Below are 27,432 nucleotides of genomic sequence, written 5' to 3'. Positions count from 1 at the left end.
TCTCTTGCTACTCCTCAAGTTTGCCACTGCTATGCAGAGCTGCCGGAGCAGGTAGTTGAGGCAGGGTGTCAGGGGGTTATGGGGTGAAGGCAGGAGAATGGCTTTGAGAGGGAACGATAGATCTGCCACGATTGAATGGTGGAGTATACTCCATGGGCTGAATGGCCCAATTCTGCTCCCATGACTTATGACTTATGAATCCAATCCATGTACTTGTCCAAATATCTTAAGTGGATGTACATCTCCTGTCGATGTGGATTTCCGTAGAGGTTTACTGTCTGTCCAAATATTGCAGGTGCACGGTTGATCTTTTGGCGTTGCCCAAGGAACACGTCAGCCACTTGGACTTGCCGCTGGTGAATGGAGCGGGGTCGGTCGTTCTGCTGGTGACGTTTTCAGCTTGTAGTGGAGTCTGCATCTCAGACCCGAGCGTCAGCCTGCTCGACGATCCGACTGAGAAACATCAGATGATTGAGAGATACGTAAGTAATGGTTCAGGTTTCAACGGGTCCAAGCAGGTGGTACGTTTAGGCCTCCTACGTGAATGTGTTTGACTAATTTGTGCCGTCGCCCCTAGGTGGGAGGTTTGCCCAGCACCGGTTTCCCCTTCAGTAACTGTGTTGGAGGCCAAGTTCATGGTACAGGTCCACCGCCGATTTTCCGGCACCCTTGGTTCCAGAGCCTTGCCGTATTATCCGTTTTGCCGGACCAACTGAGGTCGCGGCAACAGCGATACCGGCGCGCAAAGTCGGCCGTGGAATGCCAGCTCCGATTGGGCCGTAGTTCCAGAGCCACGGCCGCAGGGGGCAGTTCGACCCGCCGATCGGCCACTGAAGTCCTGATGAGGTTGAGATTGGGGGGGGGGGGGGGGGGTTTGTCCGGATTAAAGGAAAGGCCAGACCACCAGTTGCCACAAAATATGTGGTGGATCTGTATTATGAATTTTCTTGGTATGATTTAAGCTTTCTCTAAAAGACTCGTGTCTACAAAAAAATTCAGTCACCAAAACTCTGGAGATTAAGTTAATCTTTTGCATTTACAAAAAAAAAAGTCTTGAAGTGAATTGTCAGTCCGTCAAATGATCTTAGCTCAATTAGACACAGTTGGCATGGAAGAGGACAAACGGGTGCTATTCTGAAGAGCCTAACTTTGGCCAAACATGTCTCGGACCTGCGCTCCAAACTCGGCTAACTTCACAGCGAGAGAGCAGAGGAATTCCCAGCGGAACTCCGGTTGTAGTGCGGCACAGACATGCTGCGGGTAGCGCGGTTGCCTCTCAACTATTGTGATGTGAGTCTATCCTGACCTCCAGTGCTGTCTGTGTGGAGTCTGCACCTTCTCCCAGTTTCTGTGGGGCGATCTATCATCTTCCTACCTTCCAAAGACACACGGGTTGATTGATTAATTGGCCTCTATAAATTACTGTCCAAATTGTGCGGCACGGTGGCGCAGCGGTAGAGTTGCTGCCTCACAGTGCCAGAGACCTGGGTTCGATCCCGACTATGGGTGCTGTCTGTACGAAGTTTGTACGTTCTCCCCGTGACCTGCGTGGAATTTCTCCTGGATCTTCAGTTTCCTTTGTACGTTAATTGGCTTGGTATAAACGTTAACAAAATTGTCCCTAGTGTGTGTAGTGTAGCGTTGATATGCGGGGATCGCTGGTCAGTGCGGACTCGGTGGGCTGCGCTGGGTCCCTAAACTAAACTAAACTAAACTCCTGCGGAAGTGTGGGGAAGCAGGGGGGGTTGGGCGCAAGTGATAAACCGGTGGGAATGGGGCTAATAATATGACTGTGTGAGATGGTGTTGACATCAATGGCCTCATGTGTCATGAGAAAATATGAAGTTATGTATAATCGCAGTGTGGTGCCTGGCGAGGAGGGGGGGGGGTGAGCTGGGGAAATTCTCTCTGTACAATTCAGTGAGTGTTTTATTTTTATGTTTGATCCCAGAGGTTGCGAAACGCTTTCCAAGATATGAGTGACATTGGGTTTCTCCAAGTGCAAGTGATCAAAGCCTGTGACCTGCTGGCTGCTGATTTTGCAGGTACCGTTTCATGAACCATTACAGTCTATATATCGACACGCTGGTGAGTTCTCTGCAGACAGAAGGAACTGCAGACGCGGGAATCTTGAGCAAAACGCAAAGTGCTGGAGTAACTCAGCGGGTCAGGCAACATTTGTGGAGGGAATGGACAGGCAACGTTTCGGGTCGGGACCCTTCTTCGGATTGATTGTGGTAGAGTTCCTATCGGAGGTAGAGGGGTGAAAGCTGGAAAAGAGATCAGGGTGAGAATAAGGATGACAAGTGATAGCTGGAGAAACGAGGAACTGCAGATGTATAAGACGTTGGTGAGGCCGCATTTAGAGTTTTGTTTACAGTTTTGCGCGCCATGTTGTAGGAAAGATGTTGTCAAGCTGGAAAGGGCGCAGATTTACAAGGATGTAGCCAGGACTTGAGGGCCTGAGCTATGGGGAGAGGTTGAGGAAGCTAGAACTCTATTCCTAGGAGTGCAGGAGGATGAGGGGTGATCTTACAGAGAAGCATAAAGTCATGTGAGGAATAGATTGGAAGGTGCTCAGAGTCTCTTGCCCAGAGTAGGGGAATCGAGAACCAGAGGTCATAGGTTTAAGGTGAGGGGGGGAAAGATTTAATGAATCAAGGGGTAACTTTTTCACGCAAAAAGTGGAAGGTATACGGAACGAGCTGACGGAGGAGGGAGTTGAGGGCAGGTACTATTGCAATGTTTAAGAAACATTTAGACAGGATCATGGATAGGACAGGTTGAGGGGGATAAGGGCCAAACACAGGCAGGTGGGACTAGTGTAGATGGGATATGTTGGCTGTTGTGGGCAAGTTGGGCCGAAGGGCCTGTTTGCATGCTGTAAGACTCAATGAATCTATGACTCCAAGTCTCCCCTCAACCTCCGACATTGAAGAGAAAACAATCCCAGTCTATCCAACCTCTCCCTGTAGCTGAAATCCTCTTATCCGGGCAGCATTCTGCATCCCCTCCAAAGCCCCACATCTTTCCTGTAATGGGGATGACCAGAACTGCTCGCATCATTTATAATATCTCAGAACTGCATCTGGAAATGTCAATTTCCTTTCAGTAGATTTATAGATATAGCATGGAAACTGGCCCTTCGGCCCATCGAGTCCACACCGACCATCGGCTGCCCGTTTACACCGGTTACAAGTTGTCCCACGCCTTACACCATAAGCAGCAATTTTACTGAGGGCCAATTAACCTGCAGTCTTGTACATCTTTGGGATGTGGGAGGAAACCAGAGCACCTGGAGGAAACACTCACACACTCACACACACTCACCCTCTCTCTCTCTCTCTCAAGGGAGAACGTGCAAACTCCACACAGGCAGGACCTGAGGTCAGGGTCAAACCTGGGTCTCTGGTGCCGTGAGGCAGCGGCTCTTCCGGCCATTAGTGAGAAGCATCAGAAGGTTAAAACCATTGCAGATAGCCTCCTCATTAACCATTGGGATAGCTGTTGCGAGATCGAAATCCCTTTGCCTAAAGACTGCGCTGAGGGGCGTGAACTGAGGCCTCACATGACTGCGTCTGACCAATTTGTGTAATCTCCACCACAACAAGCAGATGAGTAATGCAGCATTCGGAACAAATCCACAAAGCATTGACTTTGTCGAAGAGATGAGCTGTATTAATGAAGTTGCTGTAAACCAGGGTGGGAGGGACTGTGATATTTCAGTCTAATACACCACAGCTTCATTGTCTGCTGGTGAGCTGCAGCAGGAGGTCGAATGTATTCACCTGCTGTCATCATTCTTTGCAATTTAGAGCCTTGATTTGGAAGCTGATGATGTCTGCGGTGACCATGATAGATGCCCTGTAGCCTGTACACATCAAGCTGCTGTCTTGTCTGTCTGTCAGGCGCGATTTCTCCATAATAAGCCTTTTTTTCCCCCCCACTCTCTCAGTCAGAGCAGTTTGGCACCAGATCTCTGAAACCACGTGGAGATTTGCAATAAATCTGATTATGTTTGGGGCATGGTTTTAATATTGTTTTAAGTGGAGCACTCTGTATTTAGGAGAGTGAGTAAATACTTGGTGATGTGATTTGGCTGCAAATCAGTCCATCCCAGCAATGAAATGAGCTCTCTGGATTGAAGGTGTGTGTGGGAAGGGACTGCAGGTGTTGCTTTACACCAAAGATAGACACGAGCTGGCCAACGAAGACCCACTCGTACAAGTCCTGCACTAATCTCATCTATTAATAGCGAGAGGAGTTGAGTATAGGAGCAAGGAGATCCTCCTGCAGTTGTACAGGGCCCTGGTGAGACCGCACCTGGAGTATTGTGTGCAGTTTTTGGTCTCCTAATTTGAGGAAGAACATTCTTGCTATTGAGGGAGTGCAGTGTAGGTTCACCAGGTTAATTCCCGGGATGGCGGGACTGTCGTATGATGAAAGAATGGATCGACCGGGCTTGTGTTCCCTGGTATTTAGAAGGATGAGAGGAGATCTTATAGAAACATACATAATTCTAAAGGGATTGGACAGGCTAGATGCAGGAAAACATTTCCCAATGGTGGGGGAGTCTAGAACCAGGGGCCACAGTTTAAGAATAAGGGGTAGGCCATTTAGGACTGAGATGAGGAAAAACTTTTTCACCCAGAGAGTTGTGAATCTGTGGAATTCTCTGCCACAGAAGGCAGTGGAGGCCAATTCACGGGATGTTTTCAAGCGAGAGTTAGATTTAGCTCTTAGAGCTAACGGAATCAAGGGAGATGGGGAGAAAACAGGAACGGGGTACTGAGTTTGGATGATCAGCCATTATTATACTGAATGGCGGTGCAGGCTCGAAGGGCCGGATGGCCTACTCCTGCACCTATTTTCTATGTTTCTATTCTCCACACACCATGGAGGTGATGAAGTGGCAGCGGCGGTGAGGCCCCGGAGGTGGCGATACATCGCGGGTTGACCCGCGGTCAACGGTCGATGAGAGCATAGAGAACAGCCGCGAGGGAGGGGGGAGGAGAACAATGGACAATGGGGACCCAGCGTGGGGGAACCACTGTGAGGTGGGAGAGAACAAAAGGGGGAGCCGGCGTGCTTTGTAACTTTGTCAGGGCCGTAGGTGGCCGCTGTTTGTATACATTGGGTACGCAACAAAGAATCTCACTGTGTCTTGTCACATGTGACAATAAAGTATTCCACTCCATTCCTGCAACTTCCCCAGACTATCCCATCGTTTAAGAAACAGTTGGACAGGTACATATTATGGACCAAGCGCAGGCAAGTGGGGACTAGGGTAGCTGGGATGTTGTTCGCCGGGCTGGGCGAATTGGGCCGAAGGGCCTGTTTTCACACTGTATTCATCTATGACTCTATGTAGCCACCCAGAGCACACAGGGCAATTTGTGAAAGCCAATTAATTTACCAACCCCAACATCACAGTGAGAACGTGCGCACTCCACACAGACAGCACCGAAGGTCAGGAAATGTTTCGGTGATTCCATTTTGAATAGTTTATTTTCTCTGAATGTTGTGCTCAGAACATTGATAGTCTTTGACAGATGGTTTACTGAGCTGTAGGTATGGCTTTGCTGTCTGTTGCAAGTTTGCAAGGGTATTGAGGGCAGTGAACAGAATGTGATGTTTGAGACCTAGAAGGGGTCTTGCAGACACAAGGAACTAGAGATGCTGGAATCTTGCAGAGAGCACAAAGTGCTGGAGTAACTCAGCGGGCCAGGCAGCATCTGTGGAGGACATGGATAGATGACCTTTCGGCTTGGGACCCTTCTTCAGATGGGGCCTTGCACCTCATTTCTCGTCACGATGAGTCTTCAGGATCCTGAGCAGGTGATTTGGAAAAGTACGATGTGCCTCGGAGGTGTCATTTGTACCCAGCCCATTGATGCAGTCATAAAGAAAGCCACTCAACGCCTCTACTCCGAAGACTCGGGAGATTTGGAGTGAATACTCTCTTGAACTCCTGCAGGTGTAGGGTAGAGAGCCTAAAGGATTTGAGCATAGGAGCAGCGAGGTTCTACTGCAGTTGTACAGGGTCTTGGTGAGACCACACCTGGAGTATTGCGTACAGTTTTGTTCTCCTAATATGAGGAAAGACATTCTTGCCATAGAGGGAGTACAGAGAAAGTTCACCAGACTGATTCCTGGGATGTCAGGACTTTCATATGAAAAAAGACTGGATAGACTCGGCTTGTACTCGCTAGAATTTAGAAGGTTGAGGGGGGATCTTATAGAAACCTACAAAATTCTTAAGGGGTTGGACAGGCTAGATGCAGGAAGATTGTTCCCGATGTTGGGAAAGTCCAGAACAAGGGGGTCACAGTTTAAGGATAAGGGGGAAATCTTTTAGGACCAAGATGAGGAAAACATTTTTCACACAGAGAGTGGTGAATCTCTGGAATTCACTGGCACAGAAGGTAGTTGAGGCCAGTTCATTGGCTATATTTAAGAGGGAGTTAGATGTGGCCCTTGTGGCTAAAGGGATCAGGGGGTATGGAGAGAAGGCAGGTACAGGATACTGAGTTGGATGGTCAGCCATGATCATATTGAATGGCGGTGCAGGCTCGAAGGGCCGAATGGCCTACTCCTACACCTATTTTCTATGTTTCTATTGCCTGGTTGCATCATGGCCTGGATCGGCAACTCAAATGCCCAAGATCAAAGAAGATTGTAAAAAGTGGTGAACACTGCCCGTTCCATCACGGGTACTGACCTCCCCACCATCGAAGGGATCTACAGGAGTTGCTGCCTCAAAAAGGCAGGCAGCATCATCAGGGACACACACCATCCTGGCCACACTCTCATTTAACCTCTGCCATCGGGAAGAAGGTACAGGAGCCTGAAAACTGTAACGTCCAGGTTCAGGAACAGCTTCTCTCCAACGGCCGTGATTCTGTACTCTTTGAGACAATTCTGGCCGTCAATGGAGCAGTTTTATTGAGCGGGTTACTGTGTGCACCTCTTGAATATCAACGTGTGGAAATTAGGAACTGTTTGCACCAGTGAGCAATCCTAGCCCTTAAACACCATGCCTTTTAATTAGCTGTAATTTGTCATCCATATTTTTATCTCTTCAATAAATAACACATGCTTCGGCTGGGACAAACGATACAGGCTGCCGAGGTAAATGTTATTGTTGGTGCTCTATGGTGGCGTGCGAGTCGCATTAGTCAGTACTTAAACAAGCTGTGGAAGAATTCTACTGGTGATGGCTCTTTGAGCTGCAGTATAAATCATCACGCTGAAGTAATAATGCCGGCACTACCTGCTAATGGAGCATGTGAACTCGTTCATAAACAAAGACCAATAAGTGCTGCATGATTCATTGCCTCGTAAGACGGTGTGTGTGTGTGTGTGTGCGCGCTGAAATTCTGTGCCTTTTGTCACCTACAGTACAGTCAGATTCACGATGCCATCTAGCGAACGACCTTTAATCTTGACTGGCCACTCAGTCTGCCTTGCTGTGATGCAAAGGTCAAGGGGACTAACCGCAGGAAACGCTATCATATAAAGTCACTGCACTCAGCTTTGGCCTATTGCTTTGAAAGCGTCTTTTACCTCCTCGATGTCAACATGAAACACCAGACTCTGCGGCATCATTAATAAGGCCACGTATATGTATTCGAAGATATGCAAAATTGAATTGTTTTTGAAAGAATCTTTCGCATATGTTACTTTGGCACACAGTTATCTGATAGGAACATCGAAAATAGGTGCCAGGGTCGGCCATTCGGCCCTTCGAGCCCTCACCGCCATTCAATATGATCATGGCTGATCATCCAAAATCAGTACCCTGTTCCTGCTTTCTCCCCATATCCCTTGATTCCGTTTGCCCTAAAAGCTATATCTAACTCTCTCTTGAATACATCCAGTGAATTGGCCTCCACTACCTTCTGTGGCAGAGAATTCCAGATGTATAATGAAAGGCGTGCGTGTGTGCGCCTGTGTCTGTATTTGTGCGTGTGTCTGTATGTCTATGCGTGCGTGTCTGCGTGTGTGCATCTCTAGAGCTGTGGGTACACAGTTTAAATTGGCCTCTGAATTGCTTTTCATGTGTAGGGAAAGGATATGAAAGTACAATAGCATAGAATTAGTATGAACAGGTGATTGCTCACAGTGGGACAAGGGACCTATTTCCGTGCTGTATCTGAAAACCACAGTGGTGAAGTGGTAGATAGAGCTGTTGCCTCACAGAGCCGGGATCAATCCCCACTACGGGTGCCGCCTGTATGGAGTTTGTACGTTCTTCCTGTGACAGCGTGGGTTTTCTCCGGGTGCACTGGTTTCCATCAACATTCCAAAGTAGTCGTAGGTTAATTAGCTTCTGTAAATTGCCCCCTAGTATGTAGGACATCGAGCCACTGTATGGATGAGAGGTGGTCAGGGTGGGCCGAAGGGCCTGTTTCCATGCTGAGTGCTGAGCATCAAGAACATCAGAGGACGAGGACTGAACTTTGGTGCCTTCCCTCACAGCGGGAAACTTTGATTCTGCTGTGCGGGGATGTTTTATGTTGGACTATCGTGTATTGTGTTTTTTAATTTGTATGGCTGTATGGTGAGCACACATTTCACTGTACCAACTGGTACATGTGACAAATAAATGTATCTTGAACTACATGCCGCATTAATTTACTGTAACACCCATCGGCTCGTGTGCTAATCAATGTCTATTTGCTCCGTAGGAAAGAGTGATCCATTTTGTGTTTTGGAGCTGGGGAACGATCGGCTACTAACCCATACCATCTACAAGAATCTCAATCCCAAATGGAACAAAGTTTTTTCATTGTAGGTTATATTTATAACAACGGAAAAGTGTCCTACTCATGTGAATGTGTTTTCAGAGATGCTGAATAATTGAATTTTCTTCTCTTCTGATATAAGACTAGCGATGAACCAGCTTTTAACATTATTTCAGGATTGTATGGCCTGGATTGGATTGTGGTCTCTGACACTGGGAAGCAATGACTCAATTAGCCGTGCCACTGTGATGCTCTGACTAGTCCTGGGGCAGCCAGCATTACGCTCAATATCTTGGTTGATCCCACAACCGTTGTCATATCCAGTGTAGAGATACAGTGCAGAAACTGGCCCTTCGATTCACCATGACCGCACTGACCAGCGATCCCCGTACACCCGCACCATCCGACACTCCGGGGACAATTTACAATTTTTACCGAAGCCAATTAACCTACAAACTTGCATGACCTTTGAGTGTGGGAGGAAACCCAGAGCACACGGAGAAAACCCACGCAGTCACGTGCAAACTTGGTCAGGATCGTACACGTGTCTCTGGTGCTATAAGGCAGCAGCTGTGGCAGTTTCATCAAATGATTCAACATCAGCAGTCTTAAGGCAGCTGCTGCCTCTCTACCCCAGGGACCCGGGTTCGATCCCAACCTCGGCTGCTGTCTGCGTGGAGTTTGCACTTTCTCCCCATGCCACTTGGGTTTGTGATGCACTAGTTTCTTCCCACATCCCAAAGATGTGTGGGTGTGTAGGTTAATTAGCCACTGTTAAATTGCCTCTATGTATAGGGAGTTGTGAAAGGGGAGTAACATAAAACTAGTGTAAACGGGTAGTCGATGGATGGCCTGTTTAAATGCTGTATCTCTATATAGTCCATACATATTATTGGGGTGTAAGAGCAAGCTGGGGGCTGGGTACCTTGTAGTGGTGACTGACGGGCCTCCGAACATCTCTGGGCTTTTTCAACATCCAAAAGTCAGGGGTGTTTAATTCATTATTTCCGTGTGTAGTGAGGTACAGGAAAAAGCATTTTTGTTGTGTGTTATTCAGTCAGCGGGAAGACTACACACGATTGTACGATTTACTGAATCCCAGGACAGGAAGCGAAAAACAAACGACACGTAGCTGAGCCAGACGCCACCTTGTGTCACGTTTATACCAGAAGCCCCTGTTACCTACATTCTCACCAATCATAACCCGTGCGCAGATAAAGTCAATTATTGCGTCTGATTTTGGAGTTGTTATTAAGCTCTTGTGGCTGGGCCTTCTTGTGAGGCTGTTTGCAAAACCAACGTGGGCATAAAGACGCCACATGATTACAATGAAGCCTCCCATAGTGTACAGATACAGGATATAACGGGTATAATGTTTAGTGCAAGGTCAAGTATAATTAAAGACAGTCCGAAGGTCCCCATTGAGGTAGACGTGAGTGAGGTCACGACTGCTCTTTAGTTGTTGGTTGGATGGTTCAGTTGCCTGATAACAGCGGGGAAGAAGCTGTCCCTGACTCGCGCGAAACTAAATCATGTGAATTAAATTTGTGAAAAACTGATGCGAAGGATTGTTGCAGAAAGCTGGCATGGATCATGCACTTTGTGTTAGTGGGTGAGGATGCGTTGCGTGCTACCTGTTGTACAGCGCGTTGGATAACTGCCTCCGACTGTCCTCTCTTGCAGCAATGTTCGGGACATCCACGACGTTCTGGAAGTTACTGTCTTCGATGAAGATGGGGACAAGCCACCAGACTTCCTCGGCAAAGTTGCAATACCACTGCTTTCCGTAAGCTCTCAGTATTCTGGGTGCGGGGTAAAGTTTGTTTGCTATTTCTCAGTCGCATCATCCTACGTGTGGTGTCACAAAACTGTTCCACCCGAGGCCAAAGCTCAGGAGCTGAAATTAATCGCAAATAATCAGCAGGCCAGGCAGCGCCTGTGGGGAGAGAAATAAAGTCATCAGAAAATAATCACCTCAAGCTTTGACATTCCCTCTCCACAGATGCTGCTGGACATGCTGATTACCTCTTATTCCTGACCTGCTGTGTGTTTTCAACATTTTTATTCATTTAAGTAATAACAAGGCTAAATCTGTGGTCCCTATGCAGTGAGTTAATCCATCACAGCATGTTAGGAGAGGGTTATTTTAGTTTAGAGATACAGCACGGAAGCAGGTCATCTGGCCATCGAGTCCATGCCGACCAGCAATCAGCTGTGCACTAGTTCCATGTTGTTCTACTATTGAATGCTGCACACTTGGGGGATTTTACAGAATTAACCGACAAACCTGCACGTCTTTAGTATGTGGGAGAGGGGGGGAGAGGGAGAGAGAGCGCTTCTTACTACTATCCGGTAGTCACTGATAGTCTGGAGTCTACACACTCTTAAAGATAGCAGAGTCAGGGGATAGGGAGAGAAGGCAGGAACGGGGTACTGATTGTGGATGGTCACATAGAATGGGGGTACTGGCTCGAAGGGCCGAATAGCCTACTCCTGCACCTATTGTCACTTGGCTTATGTTATTAAAACGGCCTGCCTTTGACCCCGCTGACTACCACACCACTAGTGGAGTTTCCAAACATAGATAGAGTTGTGATAGAACGTGGAGAGATTTGGCTTGGCTGATCATCAGCTGGCAGCAAACAATCAAACCTCGCCGTTACAATTATCTGGAAAGGCTAAGTATCTTCAAATTATATTGGTGGTTGCTATGAGTTGGGAGCTTGAGAGAAGTATTCTATCAATCATTGAAGCCACTCTGTTGACTCTAATGAGACCCTTGGGGTTTATTAACTTGAGGAGCTTCTAACAAGGTTGCATTTACAAGGCAATAGTCAACACAATTTAAACAAGTGTAAAATCAGTACAAGAAAATCCTTCCCCTCCGATTAAGTACACGCTAAACATTTCTAAAGAGTAAGCACCTGTCATTCTCTCGACTGACGATGTTCCTTCCTCAGTGGTCAACTAATAACCAGTGCCTACATTTTTTAGGAGAGATACCTTGTGCCAGGATCTGACTTTGCAGTGGAACAGAAATGAGCCTTTGGTCCACAATGTCCATGCTGATATGAGGCCATGTTAAACTAATCCCTGCTTTGCACCTGGTCCATGTTCCACCATTCCCCATATAACCATGTGTGTATCTGCAAGCCGTACAGAACTTTCTCACCAACCTTAATGTGAAATGAAGCATTGACACAGAACAATGTCGGAAGGAACTGCAGATATTGGTTTTCATTGAAGATAGACACTAGACACTGGAGTAACTCAGCGGGTCAGGCAGCATCTCTGGAGAGAAGGAATGGGTAACACAGAACAGTTCCAGTCACATTCAAATGCCTTGAGTCTGAAGAAGGGTCTCAACCCGAAACGTCACCCATTCCTTCTCTCCAGAGATGCTTCCTGTCCCGTTGAGTTACTCCAGCATTGTGTGTCCACCTTGAGTGTAAAAGTCTATTTGTCCATTAACCATTGTGGTCACTTTCTGCTTGATGTTGAAGGGACCTTGTGATGTTTCATCCTTCACTCCTGATTCCATGGCGTGTTGTGCTTTGTGACTCTAGATCAAGAACGGACAGCGGACTGGATACGTGCTGAAGAACAGAAAGCTGGGGCAAGCGGAGAAAGGAGTTCTCTACTTGCAGATGGACATAATCTCTAACCCAGTGAGTAAGCTGAGTGACTCTGGCCCTGCAGGTCTGTTTTGTAACCAGGCTTGATGGTGGGCGTCTGCCACCAAATTACCAAGAGGTCTTGGTGACCACAGTGATCAATGATGAGGAGCTACATTTACCACTTACGGCCAGTTCTCCCTGTGACCCGAAATACCACCCATCCCCTTTTCTCCACAGATGCTGCCTGACCTGCTGAGTTACTCCAGCATTTTGTGTCTATCTTTGGTACAAACCAACATTGGGAGAGTCTAGAACTAGAGGCCACAGCCTCGGAATTAAAGGATGTTCTTTTATGAAGATGAGGATAAATTTCTTTAGTCAGAGGGTGGTGAATCTGTGGAATTCTTTGCCGCAGGAGGCTGTGGAGGCCAAGTCAGTGGATATTTTTAAGGCAGAGATAGATAGAAACTCTTGATTAGTACGGGGTGTCAGAGGTTATGGGGAGAAGGCAGGAAAATGGGATTAGGAGGCAGAGATCAGCCATGATTGAATGGCAGAGTAGACTTGATGGGCCGAATGGCCTAATGCTACTCCTATGACCTTATGACTCTCTCCAGAGCCAGCACATCCTTTGTCAGATATGCAGCCCAAAACTGATCACAATTCTCCAAACGTGGCCTCACCAACACCTTGTAAAGCCTCAGCAAGGTATCTATTTCTCTTGATCTTGATGATATGCGATCATTGTCATTTCTGAAACACTTTCTTTGATAAATGAAAATAGTGTTTGACCACAACAGTGGTGAAATTCACTTTTTCTTTGTGTAAAGATGGAAGGGTAACTTTTTAGTTCAGAAATACAGCGCGGAAACAGGCCCTTCGGCCCACCAAATCTACGTTGGCCAGCGATCCCCGCACACTAATAGCCCTGTCCCACGGTACAAGTTCATTCCAAGAGCTCTCCCGAGTTTTAAAAAATCAAACTCGGGGTAAACACGGAGAATGAACGTAGCGGGTACGTTGGAGCTCGGGGACGTCTCTTAGCGGCTCGTAACGCTAACGGCAGGTAAGCACGGGAAGACTCGTGAAGATTTTTCAACACGTTGAAAAATGTCCACGAGAGCCCCGAGTCCTGACGAGTGGCCATTACCATAAATCTCCGAGTTCAAATCAGGGCAAACTCGGGAGAGCTCTTGGAATAAACTCGTACCGTGAGACAGGGGTTTAAGGCTATCCTACACACACGAGGGGCAGTTTACGATTATACCCGGCCAATTAACCTAAATTAAATTAAATTAAATTTCTTTATTTATATAGCACATTTTTAGTCAACTTGCATTGACCCCAAAGTGCTTCACATATTTACATTCACACACACAGGCAAAGATGGGTGAAGTGTCTTGCTCAAGGACACACACAGGCAAAGGTGGGTGAAGTGTCTTGCCCAAGGACACAACGACAGTATGCACTCCAAGCGGGATTTGAACCAGCTACCTTCCGGTTGCCAGCCGAACACTTAGCCCATTGTGCCATCTGTCGTCCCACAACCTACAATCACGTACGGCTTTGGAGTGTGGGAGGAAAGCGGAGCACCCGGAGAGAACCCGCGCATTTCACGGGGAGAACGTACAAACTCCGTACAGGCAAGCGCCCGTGGCCAGGATCGAACCCGGGTCTCTGGCGCTGTGAGGCAGCAACTCTGCTGCTGTGCCGCCTGTACTGTATTAATGAGCCAGGATGGTTTTGCCAGAGGCAACCAAGCAGTGTTTAAATAACCGAGGAAAAGGTACAGGAGCGTTACATTGTCTAATATTTGTAGTTCCCAATTTTCTTTGAGGGGGACAGCAGGAAACGGTGGCTAGTTTCAGTTCTTCCAGACCGCAGTACGTTAAAAAAAAGGGAAGTGCAACATTGCTTTGCATTTCTTTTCATTATTGCTTCTGTGGGACCATTGGCAGAGTTGGATATTGGAGCGGTAGAACTCTGGGAATCGCTGACGGCAGAAGATCAAAGGTCTGGCTGGATGCACTCAGTCACATGCACCTTGTTTGAACTTCTTACAACATTGTTTGCTTATGTTCCCCAATCTGCGGCTGTCCCACTGGGACAGGAAACCTTCCGCATGTGAGAAGAACCTTCAGTTCAGCGCAGCCATGCCATAAATTGGGAAGCATTCCACACGTCGGAAGAGCGTATCCTAAGGTCAGAGTTGTAGCTGCCGAGTGCTCCCGCAGCTATTCACGGCTGATTTACGCATTTCTCTTGCACGAGGAGCTAAATCCTTCCAAAGCAGATTCCCCAGACGTCTGTGAGCCCTGTTCTGCTAATTGAAAGACAAACTGCTGGAGGAACTCAGTAGGCCAGGCAGCAAATGGAGAGGAAAATGGACAGGGTGTCGGGCAGGGGGTTATGTGGTGAAGGCTGGAGAATGGGGTTGAGAGGGAAAGATAGATCAGACATGATTGAATGGCAGAGTAGACCTGGTGGGCTGAATGGCCTAATTCTGTGCCTTGAACTCATGAACTTAGATTGGGGCTCTTTGGAATTAATTCTTGTTAATTAGTTCTGCTAATTCACTTGCTCAGAGCTTGGAGCAGAGAGAGGTAGAGATGTCTAGAATACTGGGAGCATGTGGTACTGGTACTAAGTGGTCCTAAGGGCAGCATGGTGGCACAACGGTTAGAGCTGCAGCCTTGCAGCACCAGAGACACGGCCATCGATCCTGATTACGTTGACTCCATCTACACCTCACACTGCCACGGCAAGGCCAGCAGCATAATCAAGGACCAGTCTCACCCCCGGTCACTCCCTCTTCTCTCCTCTCCCATCGGGCAAAAGGTACAGAAGTGTGAAAACGCACACCTCCAGATTCAGGGACAGTTTCTTCCCAGCTATTATCAGGCAACTGAGCCATCCTAGCACCAACTATAGAGTAATTGTGAGCTGCTATCTACCTCAGTGGAGACCCTTGGACTATCTTTGATCAGATTTTACCAGACTTTATCTTGCAATAAAAGTTATTCATGTTACACCCATTATCATATATCTGTACAGTGTGGATGGCTTGATTGTAATCCTGTATAGTCTTTCTGCTGACTGGTTAGCACACAACAAAAGCTTTTCACTGTACCTCGGTACACGTGACAATAAACTGAAACCAACCATGCTCAATATTTGTTATTCTTATTTTCCAGATTAAGGCCAGCCTCAGAACTTTCAAACCAAAGGAACCAAGGAAATTGGATGAAAACTCCAAGTTTTCAAAGAAGGTATTTCAACTTTTTAGACCAACAGCTATAAGTCCATGTGTTCTGAGATTTGTGCTGCTTCAAGGGCTCCTCGTTTTACAGCTACAAATACTCGAGCATTAATGCTTATAGAGTAACGTTTGGATTAAGTGAAAGTTCCATAGAAAATATAGAAACATAGAAAAGAGGTGCAGGATTAGGCCATTTGGCCCTTCAAGCCAGCACCGCCATTCAATGTGATCATGGCTGATCATCCAGAATCAGTACCCTGTTCCTGCTTTTCCCCCCATATCCCTTGATTCCATTAGCCCTGAGAGCTAAATCTAACTCTCTCTTGAAAAGTTGCAGGAAAAATACAGAAACATTCATCTTTCTTATTTTACTCTCATTTATTTGTAGAGACGTACTGTGACAATCTCAAAGGGCTGACCAGAATTCTCTCCTCAGGACTAGTTTCTATTTCTACTTAGATCTATGCAATAAAACAGTGTGTAAAAAGAAGACGAGTCAATTCCTAGTCCTTATCTTATTTTTTTGGAAAATCTCTCCATTAATCTGAAGAAGGGTCGCTACTCAAAAATCACCCGTCCATTCCCTCTGCAGATGCTGCCTAACCTGCTGAGTTCCTCCAGCACTTCATGGCATGCTCAAGGTTCCATAGTCTGCACTTCATAGTCATACAGCGTGGAAACAGGCTCTTCGGCCCAACTTGCCCACACCGACCAACATGCCCCATCTACATTAGTCCCACCTGCCTGCGTTTGGCCCACATCCCTCTAAACCTGTCCTATCCATGTACCTGTCTAAATGTTTCTTCAACGTTGGTATAGTCACAGCCTCAACTACCTCCTCTGGCAGCTCGTTCCATACACCCACCACCCTTTGTGTGGAAAAAGTTACCCCTCAGATTCCTATTACATTTTTCCTTCTTCACCTTAAACCTATGTCCTCTAGTTCTTGATTCCCCTACTCTGGGCTTCCCCTACCTTGTGTTTCAATCTTGATTCTCTGCTTTTGTTCACCAAATCTGTATTGCCCTTTGAATAGCATGATATTACAGCAGACAGGGTGAGGATATCGGCAAGTCTTGTAAGTCGCCTTGTGAGTGGAGCCTCCTCAAATCCCAACACCAACCAGATGGTCTCGGAAGTAGGGGGATAACGTTCAGAATGCCTCCCATCACTGTGGACAATGCATGAAACTAACCAAACTGTAAGGGAGAAGAGGGTGAATTACATCGCATGTACCAACCCTTCCCATTGCTGAAATGTAGCCATTATTTTTGAAAGGATTGCAGTCTTTGAAAATGTGTGTTATTACCTTTTGAAGCAGACTATAATACTATACCTTCAAACCATTCAGTCAAGATATGTGAAAGCAATGTTTTATATTTGAAAGCTCAGTTATTCTCATCTTTCTTTCAGTGAGTAAACATTTCCCACTAAGGCTGTTCTGTATCACTGGCTTATGCCATGACACACCAGCGTCTATTAGGATCTATTATATTGCAGTTATACAGCGACAGACACGTCCCCACCGGTACTGTACCCCAGTGTTATACACACAGACCCACCCACTTCTACTGTCCCAGTATCCCAGTTGATTTTACAGGGGAGAAGGCAGGAATGGGGTACTGATTGGGGATGATCAGCCATGATCACATTGAATGGCGGTGCTGGCTCGAAGGGCCGAATGGCCTCCTCCTGCACCTGGAATGCTTGTGAAGTGTAAGTCATTGTGCAACCACAGCCCGTTTGTACACAACGCTGCAAGGTTCCTCATGTAGAAACCTGATAACAACTGGATAACATGTTTGAGGTATAGATGGTGGGATTCTCCACTGCCAATCAAAGCCCCCCAGGAACAATCGCAGTTTAACACCACATCTGAAAGCTGAGAGAGGATGAAATACGGAGCGGTGCGCGTAAACTCGTCCCTGTCTACATCTGCGGCGATGCCCAGTGTGGAACCAAATCCCTTCATAGAAACCAGATCACCTCGAGCCACAGGCCATGCACGGGTAGGCGGGTGCTGCTGTGGTACTCTGCTCTCATTCTAGAGATAGACACAAAGTGCCGTAGTAACTCAGTGGGTCAGGACGCATGTCTGGAGTAAAAGGATGGGTGACGTTTCGGGTCGAGACCCTCCTTCTGACACTTGTTCAATCTGAAGTGTTCCCGACCCGAAAGGTCACCTAACCTTGTATCTCCAAAGATGCTGCCTGACCTGCTGAGTTACTCTGGCACTCTGGAGGCCATCTTTGGTATAAACCAGATCTTTTGTTTCGGAAGAAGGGTTTTGGCCCGAAACGTTGCCTATTTCCTTCGCTCCATAGATGCTGCTGCACCCGCTGAGTTTCTCCAGCATTTTTGTCTACCTTCGATTTTCCAGCATCTGCAGTTCCTTCTTAAACACTTTGTCTACTCCACTGTGGAATCTCCTCAAGGTATGCCTACTTTGAAGAAGTTCTCCTCCTCTCTCCAGAGACAGTTTCACAGCCTCCTCTCTAACTGCCCCCCCTCTATGATCCCCCCCCCCCCTGCCCAACAACTCTACGACCACATCCTTACCCAGACTAGATACCTCAGTAATTTTTTTAAAGAGGATTCGGAAGTAGGGTTTCGGCCCGAAACGTTGCCTATTTCCTTCGCTCCATAGATGCTGCTGCACCCGCTGAGTTTAGCCAGCACTTTTGTCTACCATTTGTTTCCGCATTCAGTTCTCGCTCTGTTTGCTTGATGTTTGCAGGTGTTAACCAGGAACCTTAGGCGAGTGCGCAACATCACTAGAACATTATGGAGCACGGCGCGTTACATCCAGAGCTGCTTTGAGTGGGAATCCACTCTGAGAAGTTTAATCGCCTTTATGGTAGGTCATTTCATTCCACTTTTTCTAGTTTGCATTGAACAAGAGTGCAGTGTTCCGTTAGATAATGGCAGTAAATGGAAGATTAGAAAAATGCCTTCAGGCAAGGTGCACTGTCTTCCTGTAGTAAATCCCTTTGTCTCCAATACACAAATGATCTCTGTGTTAGATGACGTACATGTTTATAGCCCCTTGATTCATGAAGATAATGCACAGGACTTCCTCCCTCTTCTCTATAATCCTGGGCATCAGGTGGCTTTTGAATTAAATGCTAAAACAGGGAATTCCGTCGAACCCTTGGGAACTATCATGATAATCCTGAGGCACTCCATTTCCTCGAAGGCCCAGGGGTTGATTTTCATCGGTGGAACGAGCGTGGGCTGCTCGTAAAACCCCCGGGAGCAGCTCAGTGGCCAATTTTCCAATACACAAGTCGTCAAGCACCACCAAGACCCCTCTCAGCTGGCAGAGAGAGGGACATCTTGTTCTAATCCCACCTGCAACCTCGTTATCTTACCACCGAAGCCCATTGTCCTCTGGGAGGCTGCTCTGGAGAGGAGATGGCTGCTCACCACTTCACAGAGAATGGATATGTGGCAAGGGTCTGGGGAATGATGCATGGATCCTTGTCACAGTTCACCCCAAGCAACTCCATAACAGAAGACTCCGATTTACGGACTGTTCCCAGGGACACACTCGGAGACGGACGGCAAATGTTGCTGGAAGAACATCAGCTCGGTGAAAGACAGCCATCATTGGACTGCCTGAAACTCGTTGAACTCCCAGCAGAGCGAGATGTTGCCGACTGGCCAGCTCCACACTGCTGGAGTACGTGCTAAGGGACGCACTGAAGCCGGGAGCAGCCAACGCCAAGGCTCGGTGGGGGGAGGACCACAGTCTAGGGTCCTTCCGCTGCTGGACATCGAGAGGCATAGTCCATTGGGGGACACTCCTCAAACAGGGGAAGGGATATCACCCTAGGGGCCACATGAGTGGCAAGGGGGGTTTTGTGTAAAAATTGGTCTGAACACCACTGAGTGTAACACCATTGAATAGACAATAAGAAGATCTGAAGAGTATTTTTAGTTTTTTTCCCCATTCATTTAGGTTTGTTTAGTTTACAGTCACGGGTACCAAGGGACAGTGAAAAGCTTTTTGTCTATTGTAAGATAAAGTCCAGTATACTCCGATTAAGGGTCAGAGGGTCTCTAAATGAGGTCGTGGGGAGGTCAGGACTGCTCTCTAGTTGGTGAGAGGACGGTTCAGTTGCCTGATAACAGCTTGGAAGGAACTGTCCCTGAATCTGGAGGTGGACAAAATAATGCTGGAGAAACTCAGCGGGTGAGGCAGCATCTATGGAGAGAAGGAATAGGCGACGAAACGCTGAGTTTCTCCAGCATTTTTTTTGTCTATCTTCGATTTTTCCAGCATCTGCAGTTCTTTCTTTCACACTTCTTCACCTCTTGCCTCTCCCTGACCACCTTGGAGTTGGTGAAAGTGCAGCAACATGTGTGGTTTTAGCAATGGGCAGCAGTGAACAAGAGTGATGTGGCATGACCCACTAGGGAACAGTTGCCAGCTGGTGACGGGCATAGTCCACCACCCCACTGACTGCCCCACTCTTTCTATTCCGAGCCACGCCGTGGGGGCAGCGGTAGAGATGCTGCCTCACAGCGTCAGGGACCCAGGTTCGATCCTGGCCTCGGGTGCTGTCAGAGGGCAACAGCCTCAGAATAAAGGACGTTCCTTTAGAAAGGAGATGAGGAGGAATTTCTTTTGTGGTGAATCTGTGGGATTATTGCCACAGGCGACCTGCGGAGGTCGTTATTGGATATCTTTAAGGCAGAGATAGATAGATTCTGATTAGTGCGGTTGTCGGGGGTTACGGGGGAGAAAGGCAGGAGAATGGGGTTAAGAGGGAAGATAGATCAGCCATGATGGAATGGCTGGAGTTGACCTGATGAGCCAAAGGCCTAAATCTGCTCCTGAACTTACGAATTTATGCCCGGAGTTTGTAACTCTCCATGCGACTCGAGTGGGTTTTCTCCGGGCGCTCCGAATTTTCCTCCCCCTCTCCAAAGACGTACCAGGTTTGTTACGTTGATGGGCTTCTGTAAATTGTCCCTGGAATGTCGGATAAGAACCACTGTAAGGGTGATCGCTGGCCGGAGTGGACTCGTTGGGCCAAAGGGCCTGGCTCCACGCTGTCTCTCTACACTAACTAAACTAATCAGACTTTCAGATTGTGAAGGTTTCCTTCTAATCCTGTTGTCCCATTCATTTATAAATAACTAATGGATGTATTTAAGCAGCAACGTGTTTGCCGCTATTGTTGTCTATAGAGGTAAGGAACATTGCAACGGTTTGTGCTGAAGGTAATATTTTGTTATGACCCTGTGGCTTAAGGACCTGTTGCCATGTCCATAGATTATGAAAGCCTTCTGCAATTGCACAGCCATGGTCAAAACTGTTGTGTGTGGTGTGCTCACAATACAGAGATACTTTGTCCTCATTTCACCCATTTTGCAATGCGCACCTATTCTTCCCTACTTGTCGCTGCGTCTTACTGGAAATAAAACATTGGAGACAATGACGCCAAACTATCAGTAGATCATAAAAGGCAGCGCGCTAACCTTTAGTTCAGTTTAGAGGTACAGCATGGAACAGGCCCTTCCGCCCACTGTGCCTGTGCCGACAACCATCCACATGCACGGGTTCTATGTTAGACCAGTTTTGTTTCCCAACACGCTAGGGACAATTTACAGAAGCCAATTAACCGACACAACCTGTACGTCTTTGAGTGTAGGAGGAACCTGGAGAAACCACCGCGTTTCATGGGGAGAACGTACAACTCGTACAGAGAGCACCCGCGGTCAGGATCGAACCCGGGTCTCTGGCGCTGTAATGGGCCTGTCCCACTTACGTGATTTTTTTGGACGACTGCCGTAAGATTTTCAACCTTTTCGGCGACAGTGGCGGCAATTTTTGCTGTCGTAGGTTGTCCCCAGGTGTCGTAGGTGAACCCCATTAAAACTAGTCCCTGGCAGTTGCCTAAAGAGTCGCCTAAGTGGGACAAGCCCATTAGGCAGCAACTCTACCGCTGCGCCACCGTGTCGCCCCTGAACATTAGGCGAGCGCAACAATATTAAATTGTACGTAGACGCAAAAAAGCTGGAGTAACTCAATGGGTCAGACAGCATCTCTAGGGGGGGGAAAAGGAATGGGTGACGTTTCGGGGACAGCTACTGTACGTGGAATGAACTCTATGGAGCTCGCCTTGCATAGTGCGGCCGTCTTGCGTCAGTCACCGCGCGCGGCCTGATTGTCATTCTTTTCTGAAGCTGTCACTTTTACAAGTCGGACAAGCAGATCTTTCCTTCCCGAGATGTGTGTCAGGCGGTTCTCTCTCTTCCATTGTGTGCTGGGTCCTGCAGCAAGCTGCCTGCTTCCACTGTGGATGGATGTGGGCGTACGTGATGTAGGTAGGATGTAATTATATTCACTGCAGGTGACAGCTACAAGAAGGCTCTAGCGATAATGTAACTGGCGGAAAACTTCACTCACAAAAAAAACAACTTGAGCTCTGGAAAAAGGGAGAAAAAAAAATCTGATTTATTTTTGTGATTCGGTGTAATGTGACTTTGATGCTGTATTCTGCCATGTCTCATCTGCATATTTTAATATGTGGATCCTTTAGTGATCTGGGTGCTCATCTTTTGTGAATTGCAGCCCAAAATAATAAGAAGAGGCTCTCTGTGGCAGGTCGATTGTGCGACAGGGCCAGATCTCAGCTGAAAAGTTGCAAGACAGCCCGACAGAAAGTGTGGGAACTCTGCCCCTGTTGGCCTGAGGGATTACACTCTATAATCCAGTCCAGTTGGATGGGAAGATGCCCATTATCCCTTTCAGCTTGGTTTGGCAGAGAATGCTGGATTAACAGCGGGACAGGCAGCATCTCTGGAGAGAAGGGATGGGTGCTAAGCACTTTAACACCCCCTCCCATTCCCACACTGACATTTCTGTCCTGGGCCTCCTCCACTGTCAGAGTGAGGCCCAGCGCAAATTGGAGGAACAGCACCTCATATTTTGCTTGGGCAGCAGTATGAACATCGACGTCTCTAACTTCTGGTAACGCTTGCTTTCCCTCTCTCTCCATCCCTCCCCCTTCCCAGTTCTCCCACCAGTCTAACTGTTCCCCTGCTTAAGTGTGATCTCTGCTCCCTTTGGTGTCAACTTCTTCGACCTAACTATGATCTATTCTACATCTTCCTTGATCTCATCCCCTTTGATGTCTCATTTTCACACCTTACACTTGCTTATCTCCGTGCCTCCCTCTCCCCCAGCCCTCAGTCTGACGAAGGGTCTCAACCCGAAACGTCACCCATTACTTCCCTCCAGAGATGCTGCCTGTCCCGGAGGCAGCACCTCATTTTCCACTTGGGGAGTCTACATCCTGCGGACATGAACATTGAATTCTCCCAATTTTGTTAGCCCTTGCTGTCTCCTCCCCTTCCTATCTCTCTCTCAGCCCTCAGGCTCCTCCTCCTCCTTTTTTCTTTCTTCTCCCTGCCCGCACCCCCCCACCCCCCATCACTGAAGACGGGTTTTGGCCTGAAACGTTGCCTATTTCCTTCGCTCCATAGATGCTGCTGCACCCGCTGAGTTTCTCCAGCATTTTAGTGTACCTTCAATTTTCCAGCATCTGCAGTTCCGTCTTAAACAACATGCTGCCTGTCCCGCTGAGTTACTCCAGCATATTGTGTCTTATCTTCGATTTAACCCAGCAGTTCTCTGCAGTGCCTTCCTACTCAGCTTGGTTAGGTAAGGTATACTGATCAGTGACAACGATGAGTCAGCCTACAGAGAGGAGGTCCAGCACCTGACAACCTGGTGTGCCAACAATAACCTCGTCCTCAACTCCAAGAAGACGAAGGAAATTATTGTCGACTTCAGGAAGGTCAGAGGAGGCAGTCATACCCCCATCCATATAAACGGGACTGAGGTGGAGCGCGTCTCCAGCTACAAATTCCTCGGGGTACATATCTCGGAGGATTTGTCCTGGTCCCTCAACACCTCCAAGCTGATCAAAAAGGCACAGCAGCGCCTTTACTTCCTGAGGAGGCTCAAGAAAGCCCACCTGTCCCCCCAGATCCCGACCAACTTCTACCGCTGTACCATCGAGAGCATCCTGACCACCTGCTTCACGGTATGGTACAGCAGTTGCACTGTTGCGGACAGGAAGGCACTACAACGGGTGGTGAAAACCGCGCAGCACATCATCGGTGCCCCGCTCCCTGCCATGGATGCCCTCCACCGAAAACGGTGTCTGAGACGGGCTGGGAAGATCATTAAAGACCCCTCCCACCCCAACCATGGACTGTTTGCCCTCCTCCCATCAGGGAGGCGGTACAGGAGCCTCAGGTCTCGTACCAGCAGGATGAGGAACAGCTTCTACAATTATACCATCACATTGCTGAACTCGGAGTCCCGCCGATAGATTTCTCCGGTCCCTCCGTCCCCATTGTTTAATTATTCTGTATTTTTGATTATTCTGTATCTTCTTTTTTTAAATTTCTATATGTACTACTACCACGGACTGACGCAAAACTGCATTTCATTGTACCCATACTCAGTATTTGTGCAATGACATTAAAGTTGAATTGAATTGAATAACACTGCACCATGGTAACTGCCCAAGTCTCAGATCACTGTGCATATAATAAAAGATGAATCCTTGTTTGTCGTGGCTGAAGTGAATGCATTCGCCAAGGTTATATTATTGATCAATGTACAATATCACGACATCAACATCAGGAGTACGAGTCATTGAAACTTACAGAATAATTAAAGGCTTGGATAGAGTGGCCGTGTAGAGGATGTTTCCACTGTGCGAGGGTCTAGGACCAGAGGTCACAGCCTCAGAATTAAAGGGCGCTCTTTTAGAAAGGAGGTGAGGAGGAACTTCTTTAGTCAGAGGGCAGTTAATCTGTGGAACTCATTGCCACAGAGGGCTGTGGAGGTTAAGTCAGTGGATATTTGTTAAGGCTGAGACAGACAAATTCTTGATTAGAACGGGTGTCAAGGGTTATGGGGAGAAGGCAGGAAAATGGGATGTGGAGGCAGAGATCAGCCATGATTGAATGGCGGGGTAGACTCAATGGGCTGAATGGCCTAATTCTACTCCTATAACATGTGAACGTGTGGCAGATGTATAGGTCCTTCAGCGCACTGAGTCCGTGCCGACCAGCGTTCCCCGCACACTAACACTATCCGGCACACACTCGGGACTATTCACTATTATACCAATTTACAATTATAGCATGGGGTCGCATGTGCTGGCGCATGGCGTTGGTCGGCACGGACTCGGGGCTGTATCTCTGAAGTAAAGTCTCACGAGCGGGTTGTACGTATAAGTACATGACTGTGGACTTTTATATTGAAAAACAGTCACTACTCTTCAAAACAAAATTGTAAGCGTAGCTACCCACTAATCTACAAAAAGTTAATCTTCCCAAATGATTTGGGCAAAGCTTTGTTGAAATTTGGCAACATTGAGTGCACAGAAGGCAGAGATTTCACAGAAAGTATTACGTGTGGCAGATGCATAATTTTAGTCATTTAATAATAGTTTACTGAAATGGAGCTAAATAAGGATTACAGGAAACAAAAACTGTGTTGCTTCTGCTTGCTATAGAAGCATTTTCTCCCTTCCGTTTCGGAGCTTCATAATTCCTCAGTTGACAGGCAGTTGTTGAAACAGACGCAGGGCTCTGGGATGATTTGCCAAACCTGGCAAAAACCACAGCTCCCTCATAAGCCTGCACTTCCTCACCCTGTACGTGCATGCTCGCTCTCACCACACGTTAGTCCACATGCTGGTCTCCTGGCATTCAGTGGCATTGAAAGAACAAAAAAACCTCCACAAAACATCGCAAAGGCATTTTCATAGGTGATAGGAGCAGAATTAGGCCATTCGGCCCATCAGGTCTTCTCCGCCATTCAAGCATGCCTGATCTACCTCTGCCTCCCAACCCCATTCTCTTGCCTTCTCCCCATAACCCCTGACACCTGTACTAATATAATGGTATATGGACTCACTGAGCTGTTTTGTAGTCAATGCCTACTATGTTCTGTGTGCTGAAGCAAAGGAAGAATTTCATTGTCCTATCAGGGACACATGACAATAAACTCTCTTGAACTTGAACTTGAACTCAATCAAGAATCTCTATCTCTGCCTTAAAATTATCCATTGACTTGGCCTCCACAGCCTTCTGTGGCAATGAATTCCATGGATTCTCCACCCCCGACTAAAAAAATTCCTCCCCACTTCTTTCTAAAGGTATGTTCTTTTATTCTGAAGGCTATGACCTCCTGTCCTAGATTCACCCACTAGTGGAATCACCCTCGCCACATCCACTCTATCCAGGCCCTATTGACCAGCAGGCATCTCTACTACAAAGACCAACATCACTTTCTTTAAAGTTTAACTGTTTTAAGGAAAGATTGAAGTCCACTGGAAACAAACAGCAAGTCCGGCAGCATCTGCGGATAGGTCAGAGGAAGGTTGAGGATTGAAAGCATTTTTGTTTGATCATCTTGCACTTTGTGCTGCAAAATAGGCACTGCACTTACAGCTTTGAACAAAATTGGAAGCGTTAACTTTCAGCTAATTTACGAAAAGTTATTCTACCAAAACCTATTGGGCAAAACTTTGCAGAAATTTGGCAACTCTCCTCACTACGGGTGCTGTCTGAACGGAGTTTGCATGTTCTCTCTGTTACCGCGCGTGTTACAACTTGCAGGTGAGAGGGGTCACATTGCATCCCTTGCTCTGCAGATGGGAATGGATTTCAGCTTTGGCAGACCAGTTAATCGAGAGCATGCATTTGTGTTTGGATCACCTAAATTTCACCAGCACTCTTTCGGGAAGATTAAAATTGGAATTTTAAACACGCCTTTTTTTTAATAGATTCACACAACACGGAAATGCCCATCGGCCCACCTTGTCCATGCTGACCAAGATGCCCCATCTATGCCAGTCTTCAGACTTTAAACTTTTAGACTTCAGCAGCAAGCCCTTCTCCCCACCGAGACCATGCCGACCAGCAATCCACGCGCACTAGCACTAGCACTATCCTATACACACTAGGGACAATTTACAATACCAAACCAATTAACCTGGGCGGTCACAGTGGCGCAGCGGTAGAGTTGCTGCCTTACAGCGAATGCAGCGCCGGAAACCTGGGTTCGATCCTGACTGCGGGCGCTGTCTGTACGGAGTTTGCACGTTCTCCCCGTGACCTGCGTGGGTTTTCTCCGAGATCTTCGGTTTCCTCCCACACTCCAAAGACGCACAGGTTTGTAGGTTAATTGGCTTGGTAAATGTAAAAATTGTCCCTGGTGGGTGTAGGATGGTGTCAATGTGCGGGGATCGCTGGTCGGCACGGACCCGGTGGGCCGAAGGGCCTGCTTCCGTGCTGTGCTGTATCTCTAAACTAAACTAAACTAAACCTACAAACCTCCACGTCTTTGGAATGTGGGAGGAAACTGGAGCACCCGGAGAAAATCCACGCGGGTCATGGGGAGAACGTGTACAGACGGTACCTGCCGTCAGGGTGGAACTCGGGTCTCTGGCGCTGCGAGGCAGCAACTCTACCGCTGCGCCACCCGGGTTCTTGATTCCAACGGCTCTCTCTGTTTACCGTCATAGTTCAGTAGATGGCAGTGCAGCCACTCGGATCATTGTGGAGACCCATTTGTGGTTTGAGCTGAGCACAGCTTGGGATGTACAGCACGGCAAAGACACAGTGGATCTGAGGTGGTTGGCTAATAAAGGGATAATGACCTGGTGAAATAATTAAATGCAACAGCACCTTGTTGACTGCAGATGCATTGTGTGTGTGCGTGTGTGTGTGTGCAGTCTCCTTGGTCTGTTTCTGTTGATTGTTAGGTGGT

General features: G+C 47.6%; 1 protein-coding gene across 2 annotated transcripts in view; it reads left to right on the top strand.

Annotated features, from left to right (window-relative positions):
• The window catches only part of mctp2 (multiple C2 and transmembrane domain containing 2), a 186,785-nt gene that overhangs the window by 110,992 nt on the left and 48,361 nt on the right, over window positions 1-27,432 (top strand). For both annotated transcript variants that reach the window (XM_033050709.1, XM_033050708.1), the window contains exons 11-17: window positions 296-482; window positions 1,952-2,045; window positions 8,691-8,793; window positions 10,431-10,533; window positions 12,314-12,415; window positions 15,559-15,633; window positions 18,361-18,480. In XM_033050709.1, coding sequence (XP_032906600.1) covers window positions 296-482; window positions 1,952-2,045; window positions 8,691-8,793; window positions 10,431-10,533; window positions 12,314-12,415; window positions 15,559-15,633; window positions 18,361-18,480 — 784 coding nt within the window. The remainder of the gene's footprint in view (window positions 1-295; window positions 483-1,951; window positions 2,046-8,690; window positions 8,794-10,430; window positions 10,534-12,313; window positions 12,416-15,558; window positions 15,634-18,360; window positions 18,481-27,432) is intronic.

The sequence above is a fragment of the Amblyraja radiata genome, chromosome 34 (assembly GCF_010909765.2).
Source record: "Amblyraja radiata isolate CabotCenter1 chromosome 34, sAmbRad1.1.pri, whole genome shotgun sequence".
NCBI classification, from domain to species: domain Eukaryota; kingdom Metazoa; phylum Chordata; class Chondrichthyes; order Rajiformes; family Rajidae; genus Amblyraja; species Amblyraja radiata.
This window is presented reverse-complemented; position numbering and strand designations above follow the sequence as displayed.